The sequence below is a fragment of the Kogia breviceps genome, chromosome 5 (genome assembly GCF_026419965.1).
Source record: "Kogia breviceps isolate mKogBre1 chromosome 5, mKogBre1 haplotype 1, whole genome shotgun sequence".
Classification (NCBI taxonomy): domain Eukaryota; kingdom Metazoa; phylum Chordata; class Mammalia; order Artiodactyla; family Physeteridae; genus Kogia; species Kogia breviceps.
The window spans coordinates 144431135-144456584 of record NC_081314.1 but is presented as its reverse complement, the minus strand read 5'-3'; the positions used below and the strand labels follow the sequence as shown (position 1 = coordinate 144456584).

At 43.6% G+C, this 25450-nt stretch overlaps 1 protein-coding gene across 3 annotated transcripts in view; it reads left to right on the top strand.

Moving 5' to 3' along the window:
* Positions 1–25450, top strand: part of DSCAM (DS cell adhesion molecule) — a 738508-nt gene that overhangs the window by 656547 nt on the left and 56511 nt on the right. For 2 of the 3 annotated variants that reach the window (XM_059063980.2, XM_067035143.1), the window contains exons 21-25: positions 11648–11801; positions 18604–18721; positions 20025–20188; positions 21791–21889; positions 24744–24932. In XM_059063980.2, coding sequence (XP_058919963.2) covers positions 11648–11801; positions 18604–18721; positions 20025–20188; positions 21791–21889; positions 24744–24932 — 724 coding nt within the window. Of the gene's footprint in view, positions 1–11647; positions 11802–18603; positions 18722–20020; positions 20189–21790; positions 21890–24743; positions 24933–25450 lie in introns of those variants that run through there. The other variant, XM_067035144.1, reaches the window with a different exon arrangement.

The window sequence follows — 25450 nt, the reverse complement described above, 5'->3', positions numbered from 1 at the left end:
CTCAATATTTCTGTTAAGTCCATATTTTAATTTTTTAAAAATCATCATCTGTGGTGCTTCAGTTTCATTGGGCATCAAGTGAAGCTGCCCAGTTGCTATAATAGGTCAAAATGCAGGTGACCCCTATGCTAAGGTTGGGAGAAAGCTTGGCCTTTAAAATCCTGAGCCCGATTTTGGACTTTTTTGAACAAAGGGAAGCAGAATCATTTATTCAAATGGAATTTCTTTACAGAAACAAGCCCTAAAAATCACTTTTCAAGCCCAGTCTCACAATATTGCCTGCCCAGTTTTGCAGATAAATTGCCAATACACATTCTGGCTTTGAACTGCCATTCATTCAGACCAGACAGCGGTGTAAACTTCTCCACTGCTTCTTACTGCTTCCAAAGTAGCCACAGATGAAAATGCCCTTTTAATCAATTAGCTTTAGGAGCTTTTGAAAGATTCCAGCTTTGAAAACATATCATCTTTTTTACTTGGTCTGATACAGACATGGGGTACTATTTAAGGAAATAAATGGCTTCAGATCGTTTTCAATTAAGAATTAAGAATTTTTTTCCCATACCTATATTACATTTATTACCTAGAACAGCCTTTCTCACAATTTCTTTCTTGTATTGTGAGAAGTTATGTAATGCTAAACCAGTTCTTTTGTGCAAAATTTGTTGAATAGCTAATAGCAATCATGTTAAATTAATAAAGCTTTTTTACAGAGAGATCATTTGTATGGCAGATGGTATGACAACAGGGAAAGGATAAGACAAAACTGTAGTAAGTGGAGGTGATTTTGTTTGAAAGAGAGTGGGAAATATAAGGATCCTGTAATGTCAGTCTGTCTATTGAGACAATGCCCTGATTCTAAACAATAGCATGGAGAAACTAGTTTCTTTCTTGCCTTTTCTGCATATCAATTTTAATTCACTTGCAAAACATTATAACAATAATTTTTATATTTGGGAGACCCAAAATTAAAATATCTTATGTTTGGAAGTCTTTTTTAAAAGTAGCCCATAGCCATTTATGTAATAGCCGATAGAGTGATCTTGGTAAAGTACAGAGGAAACCACCAAAATTGACTAAGATAAAACAAGTAGCTTTAATAAGCCATTATTTCTATGAGAGCTGGCCATCGTAGTCTATTCCATTTGGAAGATATTTGTGCTGTATTATCTTAGTCTAGAGATGAAAATAATGAAATAAAATGGAAATCAGATCAAAATGTATTATACATAGAAATCTTAAAAAGAGGCAAATCTTAAATTGATCCAGCTAACTGTTTATTCTTCATGTAATTGAGGCTATTTCTCTGCCACTATACAGAAAGATTTTATATGCTCTGAAAGAGTCATTGCCCTATAATTAAAAGAGCTGTCATTTTGTTGATTCTGCTTTGGAGGTTTTTTTTAATCACTGCTGTGAACATTCTATCTATGAAATCATAGCATTCAATTTTTTTTAAATAGGATGTTAATAATTAGATGTTAAAAGTTTTTAAAGTACCATATTTCTTTGATAGAATTCGTGTTTCATTAAAAAGTTAATTGAAATTTTTTAAAGTGGAATTCTGTTTATATCCATCAGAAATGCTGAATAATTTGATCTAAGCAGCCTGCAACTCCATAGTCATCCTCTACACATTTTTTTCTGTTATACTCAAATAAGTTATAGGTCATTATTAAAGTCACTAAAACAACAGACATTTCCTCAGTCCATTCCAAAGAGTAGTTAGTGGGTCCCAACCCTGCAACGTTCTAGCCTAGGATCCCTGAGGGGTAAGTGGAGGGAGGAGGGTGAGGCAAGGCCCACTCAGAGAGCCTGAAGCATCCATGGGGGAGAGATGGTAAGAACATGCAAGATTATAATCTAAAGGGCACTCTAGGATTGACCCCATACTAGGACACAAAGCAAGCCTCGACATATTTAAGAGTATGGGAATTATTTCAAACATCTTTTCTGACCACACCTGCATGTAACTAGAAATCAACCACAGAAAAGAAATGAGAAAAAAACTATTACATGGAGACTAATCCAAAGGGCAATAATGATAAGGACCATAAGGGACATATAAACAAAGGGAAAATATAACACCTGATTGAGGGGATTAAAGAAGGTTTTACAAGGCTTTACAAGTTCATCTGTTCAGCTAAATAGTGTAAGAGATTTGAAAATGGATTCAGCCACCATTGGGTAAACATCCAGTTTTATAGAAGTTACTAAAGAGCATTTAAAGTAGCTCATTGTGGCTAATTTTACCTTATTTACTGGTTAAAAAGTATCTTAGACATGAAAGGAAAAATAATACACCAGCATCCCAAGACAAGAATAATTCTGGAGTGAAAGTAGGACTGGAAGATGCTGTTCCTAGCCTTTTCATGGGGTGATATTAAAGCACTAGGATAAGACTAACCTAAGCAACCTTCACATCATTTTGAGGAGGATACTATTGAGTTCCTCAGAAATGCATGACTTCACCCACCAGACCTAAAGCCATAACACAGAAAGGCAGAACACTGGAAATGTGAGCTCTCTGGCTTGGGTGTCGAAAGGTGAATATCGTTAGCTGTATTTTCCACTCTGGGTACAATTTTAAGGAGGCAAACATGTCAGACGCCTTGTAAAAACTTGCTATAAATATTTTTTTAAATCAAATGCATGAAGTTCCCATTTATTTTCCTAGGCATTTTACAAATGTGAATTCATGTCCTTGACTATGATAGGGATAGTTTTAGGAAGGGAATTCAAATGATTTTATTTCTAGATTTTAGTAGGAATTTGTCAGTTGCCTTATTTTAATTTTTCCTCCATTTGCCAAACCATGGTTATATCTCCTTCCTTGACAAGCAAACTTACCTTATAATCTATACAATGGAATTGAACTCAATAAGTGTCTATGAATTCAAACTCAGCAACTATTTATGAGCTTTTCTTATTACTAGGCATGGTATTAAGAGCATCTGCACAGCCCAAAGGAAATATCTGTAGTCCAGCGAGCTTGTATGGCTGGCCCCAGATGTCCTGTACCTGTTGTCAAGCCTCACCATACACATATTTCTAATCACATCAGCCTCCACACTTCCAGTGCAATGATGTGGGCATAATACCCCAACTACCTCCCAGAGCAAAAACCCATGAACATTCAATTGAAGCATGATATTTGCAATAGCTCAATAGATAAACTACTTACACATTTTATAATTTAAGTGTGTGTCTTGAAAGAATACCAAAGTCTTCCCTCAAGAAAACTATGGACTGTCCCTGTTACGTGACACCAGCTAAAGAGAAGGACACTGTTCTTCTTCTTCAACAATCTCTGATGGACCAAGAAATACATAACTTGGCTGCCACTTGGAGGATTGCAACTGAGAATGATTAATTAATAACCAATGTCAGTTAACTCTGGATTCTGATAGAATCAGCATGTTTAAATAATTTTTAGATGAGAAAGAACAACCTTTTCTCAAATGGCTAACAGGAATTTATGATGGGCACAGAATATTGGCCACCCCAATCCACAAATGCCCTGTCTGCTCCATCATGCTGGCACCGACCAGAATTAAAAATGAGCTGTGGGGCAGAATTTCCCATCAAGAACCAAGCGTACCTAAGTCATATACCTGGCATCAGAGCTTTCTTAATGTTGATTGGTTTTGTATTCCCACAGGTCATGAAGTAACACAAGCCTTCCCTTAAAAAAAAGGTTTAGCCCAATTATAGTAATCCATTCAAGATTAATTCATATTGTAGGAATAATAAAATCTTCTAGAATGGCTAATATCTCTGTCCTGACTCTGAAAATGATGAGACTAGAGAGTTAAAGATCTACCAGAAGAAAATTAAATATTTAGATATTTAAATATAGAGAAAAGTGTCTTTCTCCCCCTCCCCATAAGTTTCTCCTTCTGACAAATTGATTCATTCATCCCTAGGAAACTACACTGGGAGTTTGTGTATCTTTATGCTACCATTTCCTATCTTGTTGCCCTTAGAGTGTAGCTCTGCTTTGTTATTTTCTATTCTATTTTCCATTCTATCCCTCCATGCTCATTTAATGCTTCAAAGTCTTTGAAGGATCAGCCTAGCTAAAGTATCAGGAAAAATCCGGAAATAAAATCAATCCCTCTCACTGAGCATTCCCAGTATTTGGGAGGTAGTATCACATAATGGAATGCGGGTAGAAATTGGCAAGTCAGTTTAAACATGATTCAATCCTTGTGTTGGAAAATCTGGTATCCAATAAAAAGAAAATTAAGGAAATGTAAATATAATCAATGCTATTATACATCATATAAAATTTTAAGGAAAATGTTCCATAAGGAAGTAATAGTCATCCTCCCTCTTTCCCAGAACATGCCTATTTGGCTGAGCATTGAGAAGGGTTTAAACAAATAGATTTGCTTCACTACCCTGAATGGGTTTCTGATTAACCTTTTTCCCATTTAGCTCTTTTTCTCTTACCTGTTGCCACCTCTTGAACTTGTTAGCAATGGTTGAATTATGCACCATCTATGGATAAGTAATGCTGTTTAAAACATATATTATAGGGCTTCCCTGGTGGCGCAGTGGTTGAGAATCCGCCTGCTGATGCAGGGGTCACGGGTTCGTGCCCCGGTCCGGGAAGATCCCACATGCCGCGGAGCGGCTGGGCCCGTGAGCCATGGCCGCTGAGCCTGCGCATCCGGAGCCTGTTCTCCGCAACGGGAGAGGCCACAACAGTGAGAGGCCCGCGTATCGCAAAAAAAAAAAAAAAAAAAAAAAAAAAAAAAAAAAAAAAAAACATATTATATAATTTCCAGTACCCCCCTCTATTGGAGACATCTCATACCCGCGGGCATCCCTCCGGAGACAGCTAGCCTTGCTCTCCCTTATAGCGTCCACGTGTGAGCATCCGTAACCAAGCACCTGCAAGTGACAGCTAGTCCTAGCACAGCCTTCTCTCTTTTGTTGAGCAGGGCTAGCCTTTAACCTTCTCAAATGTGACTCACCTATCTCTACGGTGAGTTCAAAGACCCCTACCACCCATAGGTGGGAATGTACACAGACATCTCTCAACAAAAATATCTTATTCTTGACTCAGCTTCTTATGGGACCCAGAGATAAGTGACAGTCAGAACATTAGAATCAGAAATCCCTGCATAGGTGGTCTCACATTTTTGTAAGGAAAGAAAGTACTGGCATCTTTGGGACTATTCTCACCTCTTCAGGACACTGCTAAAACTTCATGATAACAGGAAAAGTCACCTTTAGTATCCAGTTACATATATATCAAAGAAAACAAATCAACTCTTCGATTATTTAAATTGCTCAGTCAATTTTCTGCTTGCCTTGCTACTGAGACCAAAAAAAAATGGCGCCCAACTTTATGGCAGTCATCAGGGGAGCATAGTGGCAGCACCAGTGCAACCAATTTTCCCAAATAACCAGTAGGAGCCCCTGAATAGCTTGACTCTTATTTTCCATCCTAATCCTTAGAGAAAGGTCATTCCAACTGGGGGAAGTTTTTATAAATAAACCTCTTTTACTTCAACTTTTGGTGAATCTTCTCTGTAAACGTTGAAACAAATATTGTTGCATAAGAACTCATAGTTTTATCATTGATTTTAGCTATGCTTCATGTTTCAGGTAAAAACTAAATAAGTAAGGGCCAGTTGTAGCTTATAGACAGGATGGTGATTGAGTTTTAACTAAGGACTCTGCACTCTTCATGGAAAATTCTGTGAATATATTTTAAAGCTCTGTTGAAGTTGAATGTTCAGTAAGCGCAATTGTTATAATTTGCACATCATAAGCTTTGTAAAATCAATTTGGCAACAACATTGCCTTCGAACATTACAGAACACAAGTACACATAGTCTTGGGATCGTCTTCTTGGTTTTCCAGGAAACAAGTCAAATTCCCTCTGAACGTCTAGAGGAATTAATGTCCCCCATGATTTTCTGTAGCGGAGTCAGGCTGGTGTGCGTAAGGGGATGGGGGGTTGGTTGGCTAAAGCGCGGCAAGTGGAGTACAGATGTACACATGCACCCTAGCACATATGCACATCTGAGCACTGTGTGCAAGAGTCCCATAGTCTCCCTTTAATCATCTGCACTAGGTATCTGTATGTTAAATATTTGACAATGGGAAATTCTCTGACATTATTTTTATTGAGAGAGCATAGGTTTTGTGACAATTAGGAGGTATAGTTGACATTTGTGTTCCATTTAATTGCAGAGCTGGGACTGCAGCTTATGCAGCCTTGTGACCTTCATAAGGTTTACTTTACAGCTCACAAGGGTAAAAGTAAGTTCTTCACGTGTTTGATTGCTTGCAATTGGCAGCATGGGGTGTGAGGAAGCAGCACTGGACTCGAATCAGAAGCCCTGAGCTTGAGTCTCTGCTCGCGCTTGTCTGGCACAGTGACCTCAGTGAGTCACTTACTCTGGACTTGAGTTTCCCTACAATACAGATAGGCTGAGAATTTTCCAAATCTTTAAGTTGTAGCTCCTTTTTGCTTACCAATTCCTTCTTCAATTTATGTCTCTCTTCTCAACTTTACTACCACCGTCAGCAGGAACCAACACTTTATTAGTAAATCTCCTCTACTAAACATCCAATTTCATCACTTGCAGGTTCTACCTTCCACAGAATACTAGAACAGGACCACAACTCAGCCAGGTTCTTTGCCACTTTGTAACAAGGATTGCCTTTTCTCCATTGTCCAACAACATGTTCCTGATTTCCATCTGAGACCTCACTAAAATGGCCTTTACCATCCGCATTTCTACCAGCATTCTACTCATTATTATTTGCGTATTCTCTAAGAAGACGGAGGCTTTTTCCTCAGCTCTCCTCTTTTCTTTCTGAGCTCTCACCAGAATCACCTTTGGCGAACACTTCATGGCAATCTCAGCTTGTTCTATCATCAGCCTCAAAACTCTCCCAGCCTCTACCCATTTCAAAGCCACTTCCACATTTTTAGGTATTTACTACAGCAGCACCCCGTTTCTCAGTACTAATTTCTGTGTTTGTCTGCCTGGACCGCTATTTTGTTATTAAGTTCATAGATATTTAGGATTGCTGTGTCCTCTTGATCCCCTTATCATTATAAAATTACTTTCTTTATCACTGGTAATATTCTCTGCCCATAAATCTACTTTGTCTGATACTAATATAGCCATTGCAACTTTCTTTTGATTGGTATTAGCCTGGGATAGATTTTCTGTCCTTTTATTTTTAACCTACTTGTATTTTTATATTTGAAAAGCATTTCTTGTTGGCAGCATATAGTTAGGTATTACTTTTATATCTAGTCTCAAAATCTCTGCTTTTAATTAGGATTTTAGATCATTTACACTTAAAATAATTATAGGTATATCGACATAGGTTTAAATCTATAACCTTGCTACTTTTTTATTGTCCTATTTGTTTCCTGTTTACTCCTTTTTAGACTTCTTTGGATCAACTGAATATTTTTTATAATTCTATTTTATTTTCTGTTGTCTCATTAGTTTTATTTTCCTCTTATTTTGTAACTTTAGTGGTTTCTTTGGGATTAATGCATATCCCTTTTCATTCTACATTCAAGTGATATTAGGTACTTCACATACAGTTTGAGAGCCTTACAATACTATGCTTCCATTTTTTTTCCCTTCCTAACATTTGTGCGATTGTTTTCATACATTTTACTTTTATATATTTTATGAACCCCACACTACATTTTTATTATCTTTTAATTATCAATTATCTTTTAATGAGATGTAAATAATAAAAAATCGTATGTATTTATTTACGTTGTTATCATTTCTGGTATCTTACATTCCTTTGTGTAAGCTTATATTTCTACCTGGTATCATTTTTCTTCTGCCTGAAGAACTTTCTTTAACATTTCTTGTAGTGTGCCTCTTCTGATGATTAATTCTTTCAGCTTTTTCTATATTTGAAAAAGTCTTTTTATCTCTTTCATTTAAAAATGTTTGTTGAATATAGAATTCTAGGTTGACTTTTTTCTTTCAAAACTTTAAAACTGTTGTTCCACTGTCTTCTTACTTGGTGTCTTAGTCAGCTTGGACTGTTATAACAAAAATGCCATAGATTGGGTGCTTTTAAGCAACAGAGACTTATTTCTCACAGTTCTGGAGGCTAGAAATCTGAGATTATGGTGCCATCATGGTAGGTGAGAGCCCTCTTCCTGGTTGCAGATTTCTCATTGTATCCTTACATGGTAGAAGGGGGCAAGGGAGGTCTCTTGGGCCTCTTTTATAAGGGCACTGACCCCATGGGTGCCCTTCACCTCCCAAAAGCCACACCTTGGGAGTGTGGTTTCAATATATGAATTTAGGGGGGACATTCGGACTATAGCACTTGGATTGTTTTTGACAAGAAGTCTGTGACATCTTTATTTTTGTGCCTGCATATATAATATATCTTTTCTCTGGCTACTTTTAAAATTTTCTCCCTATCACTGGTTTTGAGCAATTTGATTATGATGTGCTTTGGTGTGGTTTTCTTCATATTTTTGTGGCTGGGTTTTATTGAGATTTTTGGTTTTCTGGGTTTATAGTTTTCAGCAAATTTGGAAAAATTTCAGCCACTATTGCTTCAAATGTTTTTTCTATCCTGCCATTTTTAGTGATTCCAATTACATGTATGTTAAGCTGCTTGATGTTGTTCCATAGCTCACGACTGCTGTGTTAAATTTTGTATTCTCTTTTATCTCTGTGTTTCACCTATTAATATATCTTCAAGTTCACTAACCTTTTTTTTTTCCTGCAAGATCTCATCTGCTAATAATCTAATCCAGTGTATTTTTCATCTCACATATTGTAATTTCATCTCAAGTTTGACTTGGGTCTTTTTATATCATTCATGTGTCTATTTAGATTTTTTAATATCTGTGGCTATAATACAAATTATAATAACAGTTTTAATGCCCTTGTCTGCTAAATCTAATATCTGTGTCAATTATGGGTCAATTTTGTTTGTTGTTTGTTTGTTTGTTTGTTTTTCTTTTGCGGTACGCGAGCCTCTCACTGTTGTGGCCTCTCCCTTTGCGGAGCACAGGCTCCGGACGTGCAGGCTCAGCGGCCACGGCTCACGGGCCCAGCCGCTCCACGGCATGTGGGATCCTCCCGGACCGGGGCACGAACCCGTGTCCCCTGCATCGGCAGGCGGACTCTCGACCACTGCGCCACCAGGGAAGCCCATATGGGTCAATTTTGATTGATTAAATTTTATTTTCTTTTCGAGTCCATTTTTCTTGTTTGTTTCTTTGCATTTATGGAATTTTTTTTTTTTTGCCTCTTAGTCCTTTTGGGATTTTTATTATTTTTATTATTATTCAAACAGAAAGTCACAAAAATTATAATCATCCTTGGAATTTTTTATAGCAGCTTTTAAAAAATTTATTTTATTGAAGTATAGTTGATTTAAAGTGTTGTGTTTGCTGGGTCGTATGGTAGTACAGAGTGAAGTAAGTCAGAAAGAGAAAAATAAATACCGTATGCTAACATATGTATGGAATCTTAAAAAAAAAGGTTCTGAAGAACCTAGGGGCAGGACAGGAATAAAGACGCAGACGTAGAGAATGGACTTGAGGACACGAGGAGGGGGAAGGGTAAACTGGGGTGAAGTGAGAGATTGGCATGGACATATATACACTACCAAATGTAAAATAGATAGCTAGTGGGAAGCAGCCACATAGCACAGGGAGATCAGCTCGGTGCTTTGTGTCCACCTAGAGGGGTGGGACAGGGAGGGTGGGAGGGAGACGCAAGAGAGAGGGGATATGGGAATATATGTATACATATAGCTGATTCATTTTGTTGTACAACAGGAACTAACACAACAATGTAAAGCAATTATACTCCAAAAAAGATGTTTTTAAAAAGTGTTAATTTCTGCTGTACAGCATTGATTCCGTTATACATATATACATTATTTTTCATATTCTTTTCCATTATGGTTTATCACAGGATATTGAATATAGTTCCCTTGTTGTTTATCCTTTCTATATATACTAGTTTGCATCTGCTAATCCCCAACTCCCACTCCTTCCCTCCCCCACCCCCCTCTCCCTTGGCAACCACCAGTCTGTTCTCTATGTCTGTGAGTCTGTTTCTGTTTCATAGATAAGTTCATATGTGTCATATTTTAGATTCCACATATAAGTGATATCAATCATATGGTATTTGTCTTTCTCTTTCTGACTTACTTCACTTAGTATGATCATCTCTAGGTCCATCCTTCATAATAGCTTTTTTGAATTATAATTCACATACCATGAAATTCATGCTTTTAGAGTATACAATTCAGTGGCTTTTAGAATATTCAGAGAGTTGCATAATCCCCATCATTATCTAATTTTAGAACATTCATAATCCCCCCCAGAAAAACCCACACCCAATAGCAATCTATCCCTGTTCTTCCCCTCTCCCACCCAGCCCCTGGCAACCACTCATCTACTTTCTGTCTCTATGGATTTGCCTATTCTAGACATTTCATACAAGGTAATCATAAATGTATAGTTTCTTGTGATTGGCTTCTTTCACTTAGTATAATGTTTTCAAGATCCATCCAAGTTAAGCATGTATTGGTACTTCATTTTTTCTATTGTTGAATAATCCTCCATTGTATGGATGCAACACATTTTATCTGCTCACAAGTTGCTAGATAGTTGGGTTATTCATATCTAGACAATTTTTGTTGAATGACAAACATTGCGACTTTTACCTTACAGGGTACTGGATACTTTTATTCCTGTAAAATTTTTGACTTTTATTCTTAGATGCAGTTCAGTTCCTTGGTGACAGTTTGATCTTTATGAATCTTGCGTTTAATATTTGTTAGGCAATACCTTTATGGTGTTTGATCTAGGGCTAATTATTCCCCACCACCAAGGTAAGACCCTTATGCACTATGTCCAATGGTTCCGTGGGTCTTGAGGGCTTCCAGCCTGGCTGGTGGGAGCAGGCGCTATTCCGAACCCTGCACGAAAGCTTAGCACTGGGACCTCCAGTCCTTTCGGGTGGTTCTTTCCCTGGCCTCAGATAGTTTCTCCTAATGCACACATCTGCTCAGCTGAAGACCCAAGCGTGACCCTCTTCAGACTCGCCATGTAGCTGTCTTCCCGGTGCTCTGTCTTGTGGACTCCAGCCCCCTTCCAGGCTCTCAGCTCTGTCTCCTTGACTCAGGGAGGCTGCTGGACTCTTCCTGGGTTCCTTCTCTGTGCCATGGCCTGGCAACTCTCACAAAAATGTAGCAACCCTGCAACCGTTAGCCTCACCTCATTTATTTCCCATGTTTCAGGGAGATGATCACTGTCCTTCATTACCCGACGTGCAATGCCTTTGAAGCTGTTTCCTATAATTTGTGTATTCTTTGGTTGTCTCAGGTAGAATGGTCCCTCTGGTTCTTGTTATTCCATCCCAGCGGAAAACAGCCGTGCCGTGAGCCATAATGTAAAGGGTTAAATTACTCATTGGTGGTAGTCAAAGCTGCTGCATAGACAAATTCAGACTATGTAGATACTGCAGATCCAGCCTTTTAGAGAGGGATGAGAGGTGGCTTTTGTTTCTTATAACAGATAATGTATTAATAAGCATTCCTTTAGGAGATCCATTTGTGCCACTGGCCTCCTTGAATGTGGGAACATTTATGTCTCCTCTCACAGGTGATCAGCGAGTTTGAAGCCTCTCCTGACTCATTTTCCTACAGAATTCCTAACCTGAGTCGGAATCGGCAGTACAGCGTCTGGGTGGTGGCCGTGACCTCAGCCGGGAGAGGCAACAGCAGTGAAATCATCACAGTGGAGCCAGTAGCTAAAGGTATGCCACCCATTATGGTAAGGGCCTCACTGCCTACGACTCTTCGACTGGTTTTTAAGTCTCTGTTCTCTCTGAAATAAAGCTTAAAATGCCCTAAAGATCAAGTAAACCAGAATGCCATGTGTTATCACATTTCAGCCCAAGAAATAGATTTGCTGCTAGCTGGCACTGGGCTTTTGTGCAAATCAGGAAAGCATCCTCCTAAGGATGAGTGGCTTTACAACTTCCACTGCGTTGGGGAAAATAAGGAAAAAGAGCCCCCATTCACCCCTTTGGGTAGGTGAAAATCACTGCATAACAGCTTCCCAAGCAAGTTGTAGTATCTTCAAAATCAGGTCTCGTGCTTCTTAAAGAGAAATGTCTATTTTTTGGTCTATGGAATTTAGAACCTTACAAATACAAGAAAATCATTAGTTGTTCTTCTATTGATGGAATGCTGTATACAAAGACCTTAAGTAACAAAAGGAAGTTTGTTTTAGGAAGAAAAAGTTCCCGAAAGTGGATATAATATCTTCACATTGAGATGTGAAATCTGACCTTAAAAAGCACGTATAGACACAGAATTATTCTACTTCTGGCAACTGCTACCATGCCGTGGCTAGAGTCCGCTTAAATTAGCACTTGTCATGAATAAATGCATTTACCTCGCAATTCCAGGCCAACAGGAGTTGTCCCGGGTTTGGGAATATGCCACATTGGCAGTTTATTACTCTTAAGGCTTCTAGGTGCCTGAAAGAGAAAATAAACATTCCAAGATTCCAACTTGCCCTCTAAGAGTGCTTGATAACATGCTGGTAATGTGACAGTTAAGAAAGAGGCAGAGTAAAGTAGTGAAGGAAAAAGAGAGTGGTGTCACATTTTGAACATAAATTCGAATAGAAAATAAGTGTATTGTTGGTAAGGAATATAAACGGTGGATTTTTTTTTTGTCTCTTGTACTCTTTGATCATAATATCCAGCTACCCCCAACATATACTTTCTAACATTTAGAAAACAGTGATTATCAAAGGGCATCAGGACTGTGGGATTTAAAAAAAAAAGAACTGGGCTTCCCTGGTGGCGCAGTGGTTGGGAGTCCGCCTGTTGACGCGGGGGGCGCGGGTTCGTGTCCCGGTCCGGGAAGATCCCAAGTGCCGCGGAGCGGCTGGGCCCGTGAGCCATGGCCGCTGAGCCTGCGCGTCCGGAGCCTGTGCTCCGCAACCGGAGAGGCCACAGCGGTGAGAGGCCCGCGTACCGCAAAAAAAAAAAAAAAAAAAAAAAAGAACTGCAACATAAGATGTAGGGTTAGAGATAGCGTCACCTCTTCCGTACTCTTGTTCATTGAATGTTACATCTCCAGACCCAGCCAGGAGTGACTTGGCTAAGGTAGAGGATGTGCCGTACTCAGAGGGGAAACAACTGGACGGTGGCTACTTCCACGGGAATAGGACTTGTCCGGGGAGATTAAGTGTCACTTGGTCATTTAATAAATCATTTTGAGTGCTTATTGTTTGTCCGGCGTTATGCTAGCAATGCAGGGGTGATTTTGTCAAGGGAGCCTGACTGCTGTAGCAAAATCTCCTGTAAGTGTCAGCGGCTTGATCTGATCGTCCAGACCAAAACCGATGTTTCTGAACTGGGTGCCTTTCCTGGGTGGCTCTTTCCACATGGTGACTCAGGGATCCTGGCCTCTTCCACCTCGTGATTGGAGATCCTGGGTCCTGTATTTCCAGCCATGTAGATGGAGAAAGAGAGCATGCAGTCTCATAAAGAAGGTTTTCACGGGCCAGATGTGGACGTGTTTATTTCGTTGTTACCCATATTCCATTGTATAGAATGAAACGTGGGTCGCACCTAATTTCAAAGCAGAGCTTGGAGATGAAGCCAGGCTGAATGTCCAGAACGAAAAGGAAACAGGGTGTGGTGAGCACACAGGAGTCTCTTCTAAGGATTATATTACAATACACGTGTTTACTCTCTGCCCTCGTGGAGCTCAAAATTGGGTGGGGACACGGTAAACAAAGCATCACAAATATACATGTATAATTGCAAACGTTAACAAATGCTTTAGAGAACCCACTTTACAACAGACCCCACTTAGAGCCTTGGCCACACAAAGCTGAGTACATGCAGTTACATGACAAGGGAAGAAGATGCGTCCCAGTGTTCGAAGGCCTGAAGCCTAGGTCGAGTTACGTGTGTTGGAGGTCTGGATGCTGGACCCGTGGGTCTGGGGAGGGGGGAGTGGTCTCAGGAGAGCCGGGGGGGAGGCAAAGGCCTGGCCAGGCTGGGCCTTCGAGGCTGTGTTAAGGATTTCAGATTCTACTCTAAGCAAAATGGAAAGACACTGTGGACTCTTAACCAGAGGAGGGACACGACCCTATCTTTGCGTGTGCATGCGTATTAAGATTTCTTTTTAGAACAGCTTTAGGTTTACGCGTATTAAGATTTCTTTTTAGAACAGCTTTAGGTTTACGCGTATTAAGATTTCTTTTTAGAACAGCTTTAGGTTCATGGAGAAATTGTGATGCTGGTAAAAAGAGTTGTGCGCTTCACGTCAGGTTTCTCCATCATTGACATCTTACATCGGTAGGTGTACTCGTGACACCTAACGGCAGGTGTGTTTGAGGACCATGCTGATGTCTACATCCTGAGTGAATCACAGGGAGGCAAAGGTGGGAAACACAGGAGACCAGACAGGAGCCCGAGCAGTCAGGCAGTGTGGCCTGGGCTAGCATGGTAGCAGAGGGGCCTGAAAGGTGTGTCCTGGGTGTAGAAGTGATGGGCCTCGGTGGACGATGTGCAGCGGACGGGAGAGAGCAAGAACAAACAAGCAAACCTAGCGCGCGTTGTTGTAGGTGGTGGTGTCATGTGCTGGAGAGGGTGACCATGGAGTGAGGGGTTTGTGAGGCAGGTGAAAGGATACGGGGACATCTTGGACACATTCAGTCTGATGTGACTGACAGCCATCCACTTGGAGACTCTGTGCCGTTGGGGTGAGTCCTGACTCTTAAGAGACATCTGGCAGGAGGCAGAGAAGGGGCGGGGTTGGCACCCAGGCACCCCTCACACCTGGGCTGGGGAGAGCCCACCTGGACCACAGAGGGAGGCGGAGAGTCAGGTCCAGGGGTAGCTGGAAACACGTCGGCTTGCACTGGGGAGGGAGAGGCCCGGGAGCTGGCAAAGCAAAGGGTGCCAGGCCAGACAGGCAGGGGCAGGACCAGGAGGGCAACGCTGGGAATCTGACAGAGATGCCGCTGCCGGGAGACCAAGGGAAGCAAGACTGGCAGTGCCCTTGGGTTTGGCCACGCAGGGGACCTCAGGGACCTTCCAGAGAGCAGCTGCGGTGGGGAGCGAGGACCGGGTGATGGGAGAAAATGAATGGGAGGTGGGGAAGCAGAGGGGCTGAGCAGAACATTCTCTAAACGTCCATCACCAGGAAGAAGTTACAAGAAAGAGAAGCTGGAGGGCGGGCAGGATCTCCCCCCAGCCAAGGCTCTGGTTTCTGAGGTTTAGCGTGTCAGCTGCAGAGCGCGCCGTGTGGCCATGGGAAGACTCTGTGGACAGGGAGAGGTGGGTAATACCAGATAAGGAGCTGACGGCCGCAGGATGAGGTTTGGAGAAGGAAACGCAAGGGGGTTTAGAGATTCAGTGGCAGGAAATGCGAAGCTCCCGGCTGGGGTCTTCCAGTTTCTGTATCAAGTATCAGGCAGCTCAGGGCGGTGAAGGCAGGACCAGAAGTTTGAGAAAAGAAGGGACAACAGGAAGTCGTCATTGCAGAGAAGCGGGATGAAACTTACTAACGAAACTGACACGGGCAGGGAGAGCTGAGAGGCCAGGTGAGGTTGGTGACTGTAAATCTACGGCGGTTCCCAGGTTCCCGGGTACATGGATTTCTCCAGAAATGCTCAGCTTCTCATGCTTACATGGGGTTCACGCAGAGTTAGGGTTGATCTCCATGGGTTTTCCAGAAAGGGGCTGAGCTAGGGAACACCTCCGGGGTGGGGCAGACGTCCGGCTGGCCGGCACCACCCAGGAGCCCCAGACTCTGGCAAACCATAGACCATAACGGCCAGAAGGTCCAAGCTGGACAGACGGGGCCACCCACAGGCTGAGGAAGCTGGTGCAGCTTGTTTTGTAGTTGTTGGAAGATCAAGGCAGGCTGGCAGCGGTGGCAAATTGGGGGGGTCCAAAGATGCAGGGGAAAGTCCAGGAAGAGGGCTGCCGCTTCGGTGGAGGGAGCAACGGAATGGAGCCCCGCACCCAGTCCTTGAGGAGCAGCAACCTGGGGCAGAAGCCCAGGGCCGGGGGTGGGGTGTGGGGGGCGGAGCCAGAGCACGCGGTGTGGGGGGGCGGGGCCAGAGCACGCGGTGCGTGGGGGGCGGAGCCAGAGCACACGGTGTGGGGGCGGGGCCAGAGCACGCGGTGCGTGGGGGGCGGAGCCAGAGCACGCGGTGAATGGCTGGAGCGGCGCAGGAGCTGTGGAGGGGTGTCTAGGTCGATAGCGGGCTGCGGCTTCTCATCGGAATCACCTGAGGTGCCTGTTCAAAGACAGATCCCCGGGGCTTCCCTGGTGGCGCAGTGGTTGAGGGTCCGCCTGGCGATGCAGGGGACGCGGGTTCGTGCCCCAGTCGAGGAAGATCTCACGTGTCGCGGAGCGGCTGGGCCCGTGAGCCATGGCCGCTGCGCCTGCGCGTCCGGAGCCTGTGCTCGGCAACGGGAGAGGCCACAACAGTGAGAGGCCCACGTACCGCAAAAAAAAAAAAAAAAAAAAATGACCCCCGGAGCCCACGCAAGATCCAGTGAATCACAGAGCCAGCGTGCGAATCTGCATTTTTAGCAAAGATTCTAGGTAATTCTCTTGCCCGCTCCAGTTTGCTTAGCCTTAGAATTTCAGAGGAGGATCCGGTAAATTCCAGCTTCCACAAACGGACATTAATTCTAGAAACCGGGTGTGACAGGCTTGAAGATGAAGTGGTTTTAGCCAGTGTTTTTCAAAAGCCTAGTGGAAGACCACTCATAAGTCCTGGAATTAATTTTAGGCGTTACAGCCAGCATATTAAAGAACTAAAATGGAATAGAGTCCAATGGGCTAGACTAGCCAGGCTTGAAAAGAATGTAGAAAATATCAGAATGCATCATACACAGTAAGCATGAATGTGTAGAACTTTTCTACATACATGTGTTTTCATTTACACACACATTATGTGTGCAGCTTCTGAGATTCAATGTAAAATATATTTCTTACAGGGGGAGGGGCTGTTAGAAAGCTTGAAAGCCCCCCAACTCTAGTTGGATTTCCCTCATCACCCCCATTTTGCTGCAAGGATATTTCTTATCATAAAAGGACGGTCTGAAGGGTTTGAAAGGGAAAATGCCAAATTTCCAATGTTAGTAATCCGATGCTCCCTGCCCAGGATATTTTTGTTACCGTGGTAGAAAATCAGAAAGGTCAGTAAGTGATAAAGTGGGCTCTGCATTTCCAGGTGAAGGGTGCCATCCTTGAGCCACCTCTGAAGACCCTTCTCTAAGGAGGAAGGGCTGCAGTTTCCCCTGCAGGCAGGGAACGTTGCTTCAGACACATGGGTGGCTTTTGCTGTAATACTTGCTGCACAAAATAGGCCAAGCTTCTGAGCCCGCTGGCACTTCCTCTAGCTCTGCTCTTGCCTCCAGTGCTTAGAACAGCAAAAGTCAGAGTTGTCTGGCAGATCTCAGTGATGAAAGCTTTGTGCTCTAGACCAGGATAACTTCGAATGAGTTGGCTCTGGGAACTCCACCTTTCCTGACATTCCAGCACCCTCCTGAGAAGTCTGCTCCCCACATCTGCTGGCCAATCTCAACCCCAAAATGGTGCAGGGGTGCCAACACTGGTCCCATCTTTACGGGTCCATCATCAGATTGGAGCTGCCTTCCACCGGTAGGATCCTTGTCTGTGCATCCAGATGGGCTGAGCTTCTAGAGAGTGGCCCAGAAAGCAGTGTCCCAGTGAAAGGCAAAGGCCGGGCAGATCATTCAACTTCTGGAGGACTCGTATCTTGGTGTCTCTGTCAGCTTCTGTGTCTCACCCAAGAAAGTGGCACTAGGAGGCTGTCAGTACAGGGCCCCTCTGGTCTCCAAGGAGGCCCCTGCTGACACGGGGCTGCCCTGGGCTTTTTCCTCTCCACTTCCTGGGCCCTGCAGCCACTTTGGGATTGTACCAGGGCCCATGTCCCCAGGAGATGCCCCTGTTCCAGCATCTGAATCACTGCCCCAAGCAAACAGTGGTTCTTCAAGAGAGACCAGTCGGAAATGTTTATTTTCCTTAACGTTTGTGCTGAAGATCAAGCTGATATAATAAAGTCAGGAAAGTACCACAAAATTGATAAATAGAAGTCGTTACAGTTTTACTTCTTCACGTCTTGGGACTTTATGTTTTGTTTTGTCTATTCTCTCAGATATTACAGGTATGTTTTAACGTGCAGTTTTGGGTGTTGAGAGAAATTGCTTAATAAGTGCTTTGAAAAATAACTGGGCTCATAGAAAGCACGTCTTGGAGCTGCTGGGCTTATGCAGCCCCAAGTGTTTAATTTGGGGTCCTTGTGGTTTAGTCAATACAAGGGGATAAAATGCTACAATAGGGGTTTTCGGCAGTTTGTATGCTCGTACAATGAACATCCCTTAGACACACTCTGATACCAAGAATAGTGTTGACACTATAGGTGTGACATTGATTGGCAGGGTTCCACTCTCCTTTCGGGGGTGTCGCTGTGTTGGGGAGGGTCACCTTGGCCTCTGTGTAGATACCTCTGCAGTTACTGGGCTTCTGCTCTGTTTGGTGGTTCAGCTCCCGCACGAATCCTGACCTTCAGTGGCACGGTGACCACCCCCTGGATGAAAGACGTCGCCTTGCCTTGTAAAGCCGTTGGGGACCCTCCTCCTGCGGTAAAGTGGGTGAAAGACAGGTAACCAGTAACCCAATGTATATGCCCTCAGTACATCGGACACACCGCGCTGAGTCTCGTGGTCTAATTTTGTATATTTACACTCTTGAAAGCTCCAGGAAAACTACCCATTCTTCTGCGATAGAGAGGAAGTTGGTTGAGGGCGGTGGCGGAAGAATCTCAGCTTTAACACTAAAAGGATCTGATCTATCTGGTCAATTCTTTAAAAATTCCGAGCTTTACATTCATAAGAGAATGCTTCCGAGGAAAATAGTCTAGCCAGCCCAGTAATCTCCGTGGAACTTTCCTGTACCTTATCACGAAAATCTCCTGTATATCTGAGATGAGCGTACCCAAACCAAAGTGACTGGAGAATTAGCACTTACCTCTTCTCCTTTCAAGATAATGGACCAACTAACACTAACTCAAATGCTCTGAGAAATAACCTTAAGAAATGGAATGCATTAAGACTTAGCTAATATAAAATCTGGTCTTCCGTGCTCAGTAGGAATTATTACAACCACAGATGAGATGGAAGGGAGGAAATGGGTAAGATGGATTCTGTTCGTGTAACTTTTTAAAGTAACTTACCTCTATTCAGAGGCAGAAATTAAGATATAAATAAAGGGCTGAGAACTCACTGATGAGCCTAGAGATTTGGTATCAAATGGATTCGGAAGAGTTCCTATTTTCAAACAAAGACGCTTAAAAGACACAAACTATTGAAATGATGGTCTTGGCCCAGTGACCACTTTCTCATCTCTTTTAAGTCAGTTAATACGAAGGAAATAAGTAAGCTCCCGAGGTCCAGTGGCATTCCGCCGGATGTGGGGATGACCGCAGATGACTGGACAGTTGTCACCATGGCCGAGGCCAAGATGGCGCCAAGGGAACTCTCTTTATACTAGAGTCAGCTCATCACCCTCTTGGTGTACCACGGTTCATTTCTTATGCCCAAATCATTAACAACTGTAACTTTAAGTGAATCTACAAGCGACCCCAAAATTTAGTTGTCCCTGTCCGATCTGGTCAAAATGACACGTCTGCCCACAGAAGCAATTCCCACTGGGATACGACAAGCATTGACCTATGCAGCCAGAAGCCAGGCCCTTCACACGGACCTCGCTTCAACACAGCACTTTTTACAAAGGACCGAACTCAGCTGTGTGACCGTTTCTGTCGTATAATCATCGTTTAGTTCTTACTTAATATAACCTTCCAGATGGGTTGTTTGCTTCAGAAAGAGGGTTTATGCTTTTCCCCAACCTCAGCTAACTTGGATGGTAATTTCTTTAATCTGCGCCTTTTTCTTCCCGTGAGGTAGTAACGGGACACCCAGCCTCGTAACGGTTGATGGGCGGAGAAGCGTCTTCAGCAACGGCAGCTTCGTCATCCGGACCGTGAAGGCGGAAGATTCTGGCTATTACAGTTGCATCGCCAATAACAACTGGGGATCGGATGAAATTATTCTAAATTTACAAGTACAAGGTACCACGTTTTGGGACTCTTTCTGGTGCTGCCTTTTGTATGTATGCCTGTGTGCAAAGAGTGAACACATTTCAAAATCAGCCTTTATAGAGAGCTAATTGCCACTTTCATATTACGAAAACTTGGATGTTCATTTTGGAGAATATAATTAAACAAATCAAAGTAAATAAAAAGCATTCGTAACCTGAGAGATAACGCTGTTCACATTTTATCACATAGGGAGCCTCGTCTCACTTGTCTTTAGGTGTGCGTCGCTGAAAAAGCCCTTCTTAGTCATGTCCACTAGTTGCAGGATTTACTTCACACGTGTATAAGGGTAGCCCGGAAAACACCAGCAAGAAAAAAGTCTGAATTGAGGTGTTTTATGAATGCTAATTAACTGAATTGTCATATGCAATGTATATTAAAAGGACACTAAAACTCTGTAGGGCATTAATGTTTAGTTGTGTATTTAATACAGTGTATGTAGTTTTTCTTGATATCATACACTAAAAGTACATGACAAATTTAAGACTGTCAAATTTAAATCATGTGTAAAATCCCAGACGGCCAGTGACTGGTTTCAAATTTAGATGCACAGTGATATTTGATTAGTAGAAAAAAAAATCAAAGTGTAAAGTCTCCAGATTTAAGTGCTATCACATTAATAAATCGCAGCAAGTAAATAAAACCAATGTTGCCCTCAATGGGAGGGGAGGGAAGGGGAAGAACTATGTATTTTTTTACATCATGCAAAATTGATCTGGAATTTCCGGTAACTTGAAGTCAGGAGATTTCAGGGCATTTTTGGAGATAGACACTAGATGATGACTCTAAAGAGATGAATCCATTTTTCATGGCTTTGGGCTAATATATCAGGCTTCTCTGGGAGGAAAAGAGAAGGACATTTTATGAGAAGCTTTCTATATAATTTGGATTAGATTTCTTCGGTATTGCTGTCTGCTAGAGCTAATCCAAGATACTACTGAGGCCCCCTGATTAGACGTGTGTATATGCTTCAAACCTTGTATGACTATTCAAGTTCTTATGTTGTCACTTAGTGGCTCACCTTTGAGTTCAGAGCTGAGTGTGTGTGTGTGTGTGTGTGTGTGTGTGTGTGTGTGTGTGTGTGTGTTGCCTCTTGAGCAGGGGAGGACGTGCAATCGTGGGAATTTTTGCAGTCTTTTTCCCACTAGCCAGGCTTCCTCTCCCCCGTTCATGTCGCTGAGAACTGAAAAGCTGAGTGGGTGCCATTTATCTTTCCCACTTGAACCATGGCTGAAATTTAGAGTAAAATAAGGCATGGATCCTCAGTAAGTTCACAGATTTCGACCAGTGGTGAGCAACTCAGAAGTGTAAGGAATCAGTGAGGGAATGAGGAAATAAATGCAAGTAGAAATGTGGTTGAATTTTCTTTAAATAACGGAATCATTCTGTTCCACCTCTTTAGCCCAGGATTTCAACTCAATAGACATTTAGACAGAAGTGAATCACATATTTTGTCAACCTGAAACATTTATTTAATAAATGGCTGTTAAAAAAATCATTTGGTAAATGACTGTTAAAGAAGACTGAAGATGTGAACAACTAATTCTTGTTTTCTAAAAACTGTTTCCTCCCTAGTTCCACCCGATCAGCCTCGGCTTACAGTTTCCAAAACCACCTCTTCCTCCATCACCCTTTCATGGCTTCCTGGGGACAACGGGGGCAGTTCTATCAGAGGTAATGAGAGAGAGGTGGCCCACGACAGTTCACTCACTGTCATCGTCCACGGGCAGATAAGTGACACATATTTATCCAGTAACCGTTATGTGTTAGTTTCTTTCTCCCCCAAACTCATCACATAATTCATTCTTCCATTACCTATGCAAGAAACCACACATCTATTTCTATGGTATTTGTCGAAACTCACCCATTCATCCAAGGAATCCCATTCACAAAATGAGTATCATGCATGCAATCTGAGTGAAATATTAACACATGCAAAAAAAAAAAAAAAAAAGGAAAGAAAGAAAAAACAAACGTGGTCCCATCTCTTCCCCCAAGATGCCGCACTGTGCACCTTGCCCGTGTTGTCAATGCTGTACCATCCGTTCAGGTACTCGGTGCTTCAGTTAAGTAACCACAGAGACTGTTCTGACTTAGAAAGTATGGCGAGCGGTCTGTGTGCGCAAAGCTTTCGCAATTAGCACAGAGTAGAAAAGAATTAAGGGAGTTTCTACCGAAGGAATGAGTTAGCGTGATGGTCCCGGCCTCAGTGGTATCGAGAGAACAGTCTGAGGAAGTTGTAGACCAAGGGGAGGGAGCGAACCCCGAGGACACTGAGGTTGCACGGGATGAAGGAGCCGAGGGACAAAGGGGGTCGTAGAGCAGGTGGGAAAGGATGACGGATAGAGTGCTGCGGGCAGAGGACATCCTTCTTCTGAGAGAGGAGGAAGGCGAGAAGACAACAGGAAATACAGGGGCGTCTTAGGGTGAGGCCAGTGGTGTCTCGAGCCGTCTCCCTCCAGCCCGTGAGAGCAAGTTGCCGCCGCCCCTCTTCCCATCTTTGCACCTCGGCGACCACGGCCCGGCTGGGGATATTTACACACCACAGAAATCGGAAATGCTACCCATCAGGGCTTTTATTTTCTTTCTTCCCGAGAGCCAGTTGTGAAACATTGATTAGCGCTCCACTGGGCGAAGGGGAGGGATCTTCCGTTTTTTAGCGAAGAGCAAGGTGAGATTATTTGTTTTGAATAGTTGGATGATTGGGGTGAGGATGTGTTTGTGGACTTGAGGAGCGTGGGAGAGATTTGTAAGAGCTGCCGTGGGAAATGCACGGGGAGACATTAATCGAGAAACAAAGCCGTTGCTAAGCGTGAGCAAGGCCGCAGCTGCGGAGACATAGCACGGTTAGCACGGTTTAATGAGCTGCTCGAGTGATCTTGGACAGTGAGGCGGAAAGGTGGATCACGGGTCACCAAAGCTGGTGAGCGGCGGGGTAAGCGCGGTCAGAAGTCGCAAGAGTGAGTGAAACCAGGCTCCTGACTGAAATGGTCTACCAGAGGTTCTAGGCTAGGCAGAGAAGCATTTTATGAAGAAAAGAATGGGCCACCGAGGTAGGAGTTCAAGGGGTCCTAGGACTCCAGGCTCAGATGAAAGGAGGTCTTGGTTCTGTAAGTGTGAGATCATGGGAGAGGCAGCACAGGAAGGCTGTCGGAACAGAAGGTCTTAGAGTTGAAGCCAACTTTAGCAATGAAGGGTTTCCGGGCAAAGGCGACCAAGGGTCCTTGAAGCACAGGGGTGGCCAAAGCCATTGACAGGGGGGTTCCCATCTCCAGGAGTTAGAAAAGCTTCCTAGAAGTGGTTTAGATGAAGGAAATGAGAAGGAAAGCCCAATCCCCCCGATGCGTAGGGCACCAGGGAGGTGGCGAAGTCAGGATAGGACGGTGGGAGCTGACCCAGATGCATCACTCACATATCAGGCGCTGAGAGAGCTGTCAGGACTGCAGATCAGGAACACAGAAGGGAAAATGAGGCTGAGGAGGGAGAAGGGACCCCAAGGCTGCAGGGGGCCGGGGGGAGGGAAGGAGGAAGCCAGTGGGATGATACTGACCGAGGCTGCAGACGGAGGGCATCAGAGATGGGTGATCTCATGAGAGCCACATGGAAAACGCTTACTGCTGCCAGCTGGGGGTTCAGAGGCTCTGTAGCGTGGGGGTGAGGTGTGCTTTCGTCGCTGGTGTCAAAAATGGAATTCCATGGGCAGGAGGGAGCCTGCCAGTGTGTGCTGGTGTAAGGACACCATGCATCAGGCAGGCCAGTCCTGGGCTGCCTGGGTGTGGACATTTAGGAGACAAGGACAGAGCAGACAGGATACGTTTGCCCCAGGAAGGCGGCTGGGGCGACAGGGCTGAAGGCGCAACAGGGAGGGGTGTCTCCGTGATCACAGGAGTGCAGGCTTCAGATTCTGGCGGTAGGATTTGAGTCTTGCTTATAAGACCCTCGAGTGGTCACCTAAGCTCTCCGGACCTCGGTCTCTCCGTCGGCACTGCGGAGATCATAATTACTAATCCACAGGGTTATGCGAGATGACGTGAGTAACGGGCTGTGGACGATGCCGGGCACGGTCATTGTGGACTGGGAGGCCATGGCTGAGGAGACTCCTACCCAGCCCCGCCAATAACTTACCCCTCTTCCAGAGCTTTGGTTCTCTTAAAAAGAACCCAGCTTCAGACCGTGCCCACCCCCAGGCATTCGGCACGTATGCTCGCAAGGTCAGATGTTTAGAGATCCGGTGTCCATTCCCTGCTGCCCAGTTCCACCCTGTAAAGGGAATGTGCAGAAAGTGGCTTTACCTTCATCACGCTCTCCAGCAATCCCACCGTAGTAACATCTGGCGTGGCCTAAATGCCTCGTAATCAATCAGGCACCCCAGTACTTCTCCCAGCCTGGGTTCAGGTTCCTGGAATCAGCAAGAGCTCAGATGTTGCCTTCCAAAGACGTGCAGATTCTGAGAACGCATCCCATACAGAGTGCAGACTCCTTGTAGAAAGCACATAGCGCTCTACTGAAGATGTCTTGTTTTCTGAAGGTTACATATTGCAGTACTCGGAGGATAACAGCGAGCAGTGGGGGAGTTTTCCCATCAGCCCAAGCGAACGTTCCTACCGCCTGGAGAATCTGAAATGCGGGACGTGGTACAAGTTCACTCTTACCGCGCAAAACGGAGTGGGACCCGGGCGCATCAGCGAAATCATAGAAGCGAAAACGTTAGGAAAAGGTATGTACGCCTTCTTTCGTTTCTAGATTTCCTGTTTTCCAAACCAGAGGGGAGACTGGAGTCAGAAAAGATGCATCATACATTTACGTGTCTGTGAGTTTGAACTTTGTTATTCCCCAGATGGGTCTGGCAGTGTTACAGGGTATTGAAAGAGATGGCCAGTCCATACAGAATACTCTGGTTCTCTTTCTTCATTATTTCATTTGCAGTTTAAAGGAAGAGTGTCCACAGATATAGAAAACAGACTTATGGTTACCACAGGGGAAAGGTGAGGAGGAGAAATAAATTCGGAGTTTGGGATTCACAGACACACACGACCATACATAAAATAGATAATCAACAAGGACCTACTGTACAGCACAGGGAACTCCACTCAATATTTTGTAATACCCTATAAGGGAAAAGAATCTGAAAAATAACAGATAGATAGATAGATGTATAACTGAATCGCTTTGCTGTACACCTGAAACTAGCACAACATTGTACATCAACTATACGTCAATAAAAATAAATAAGTA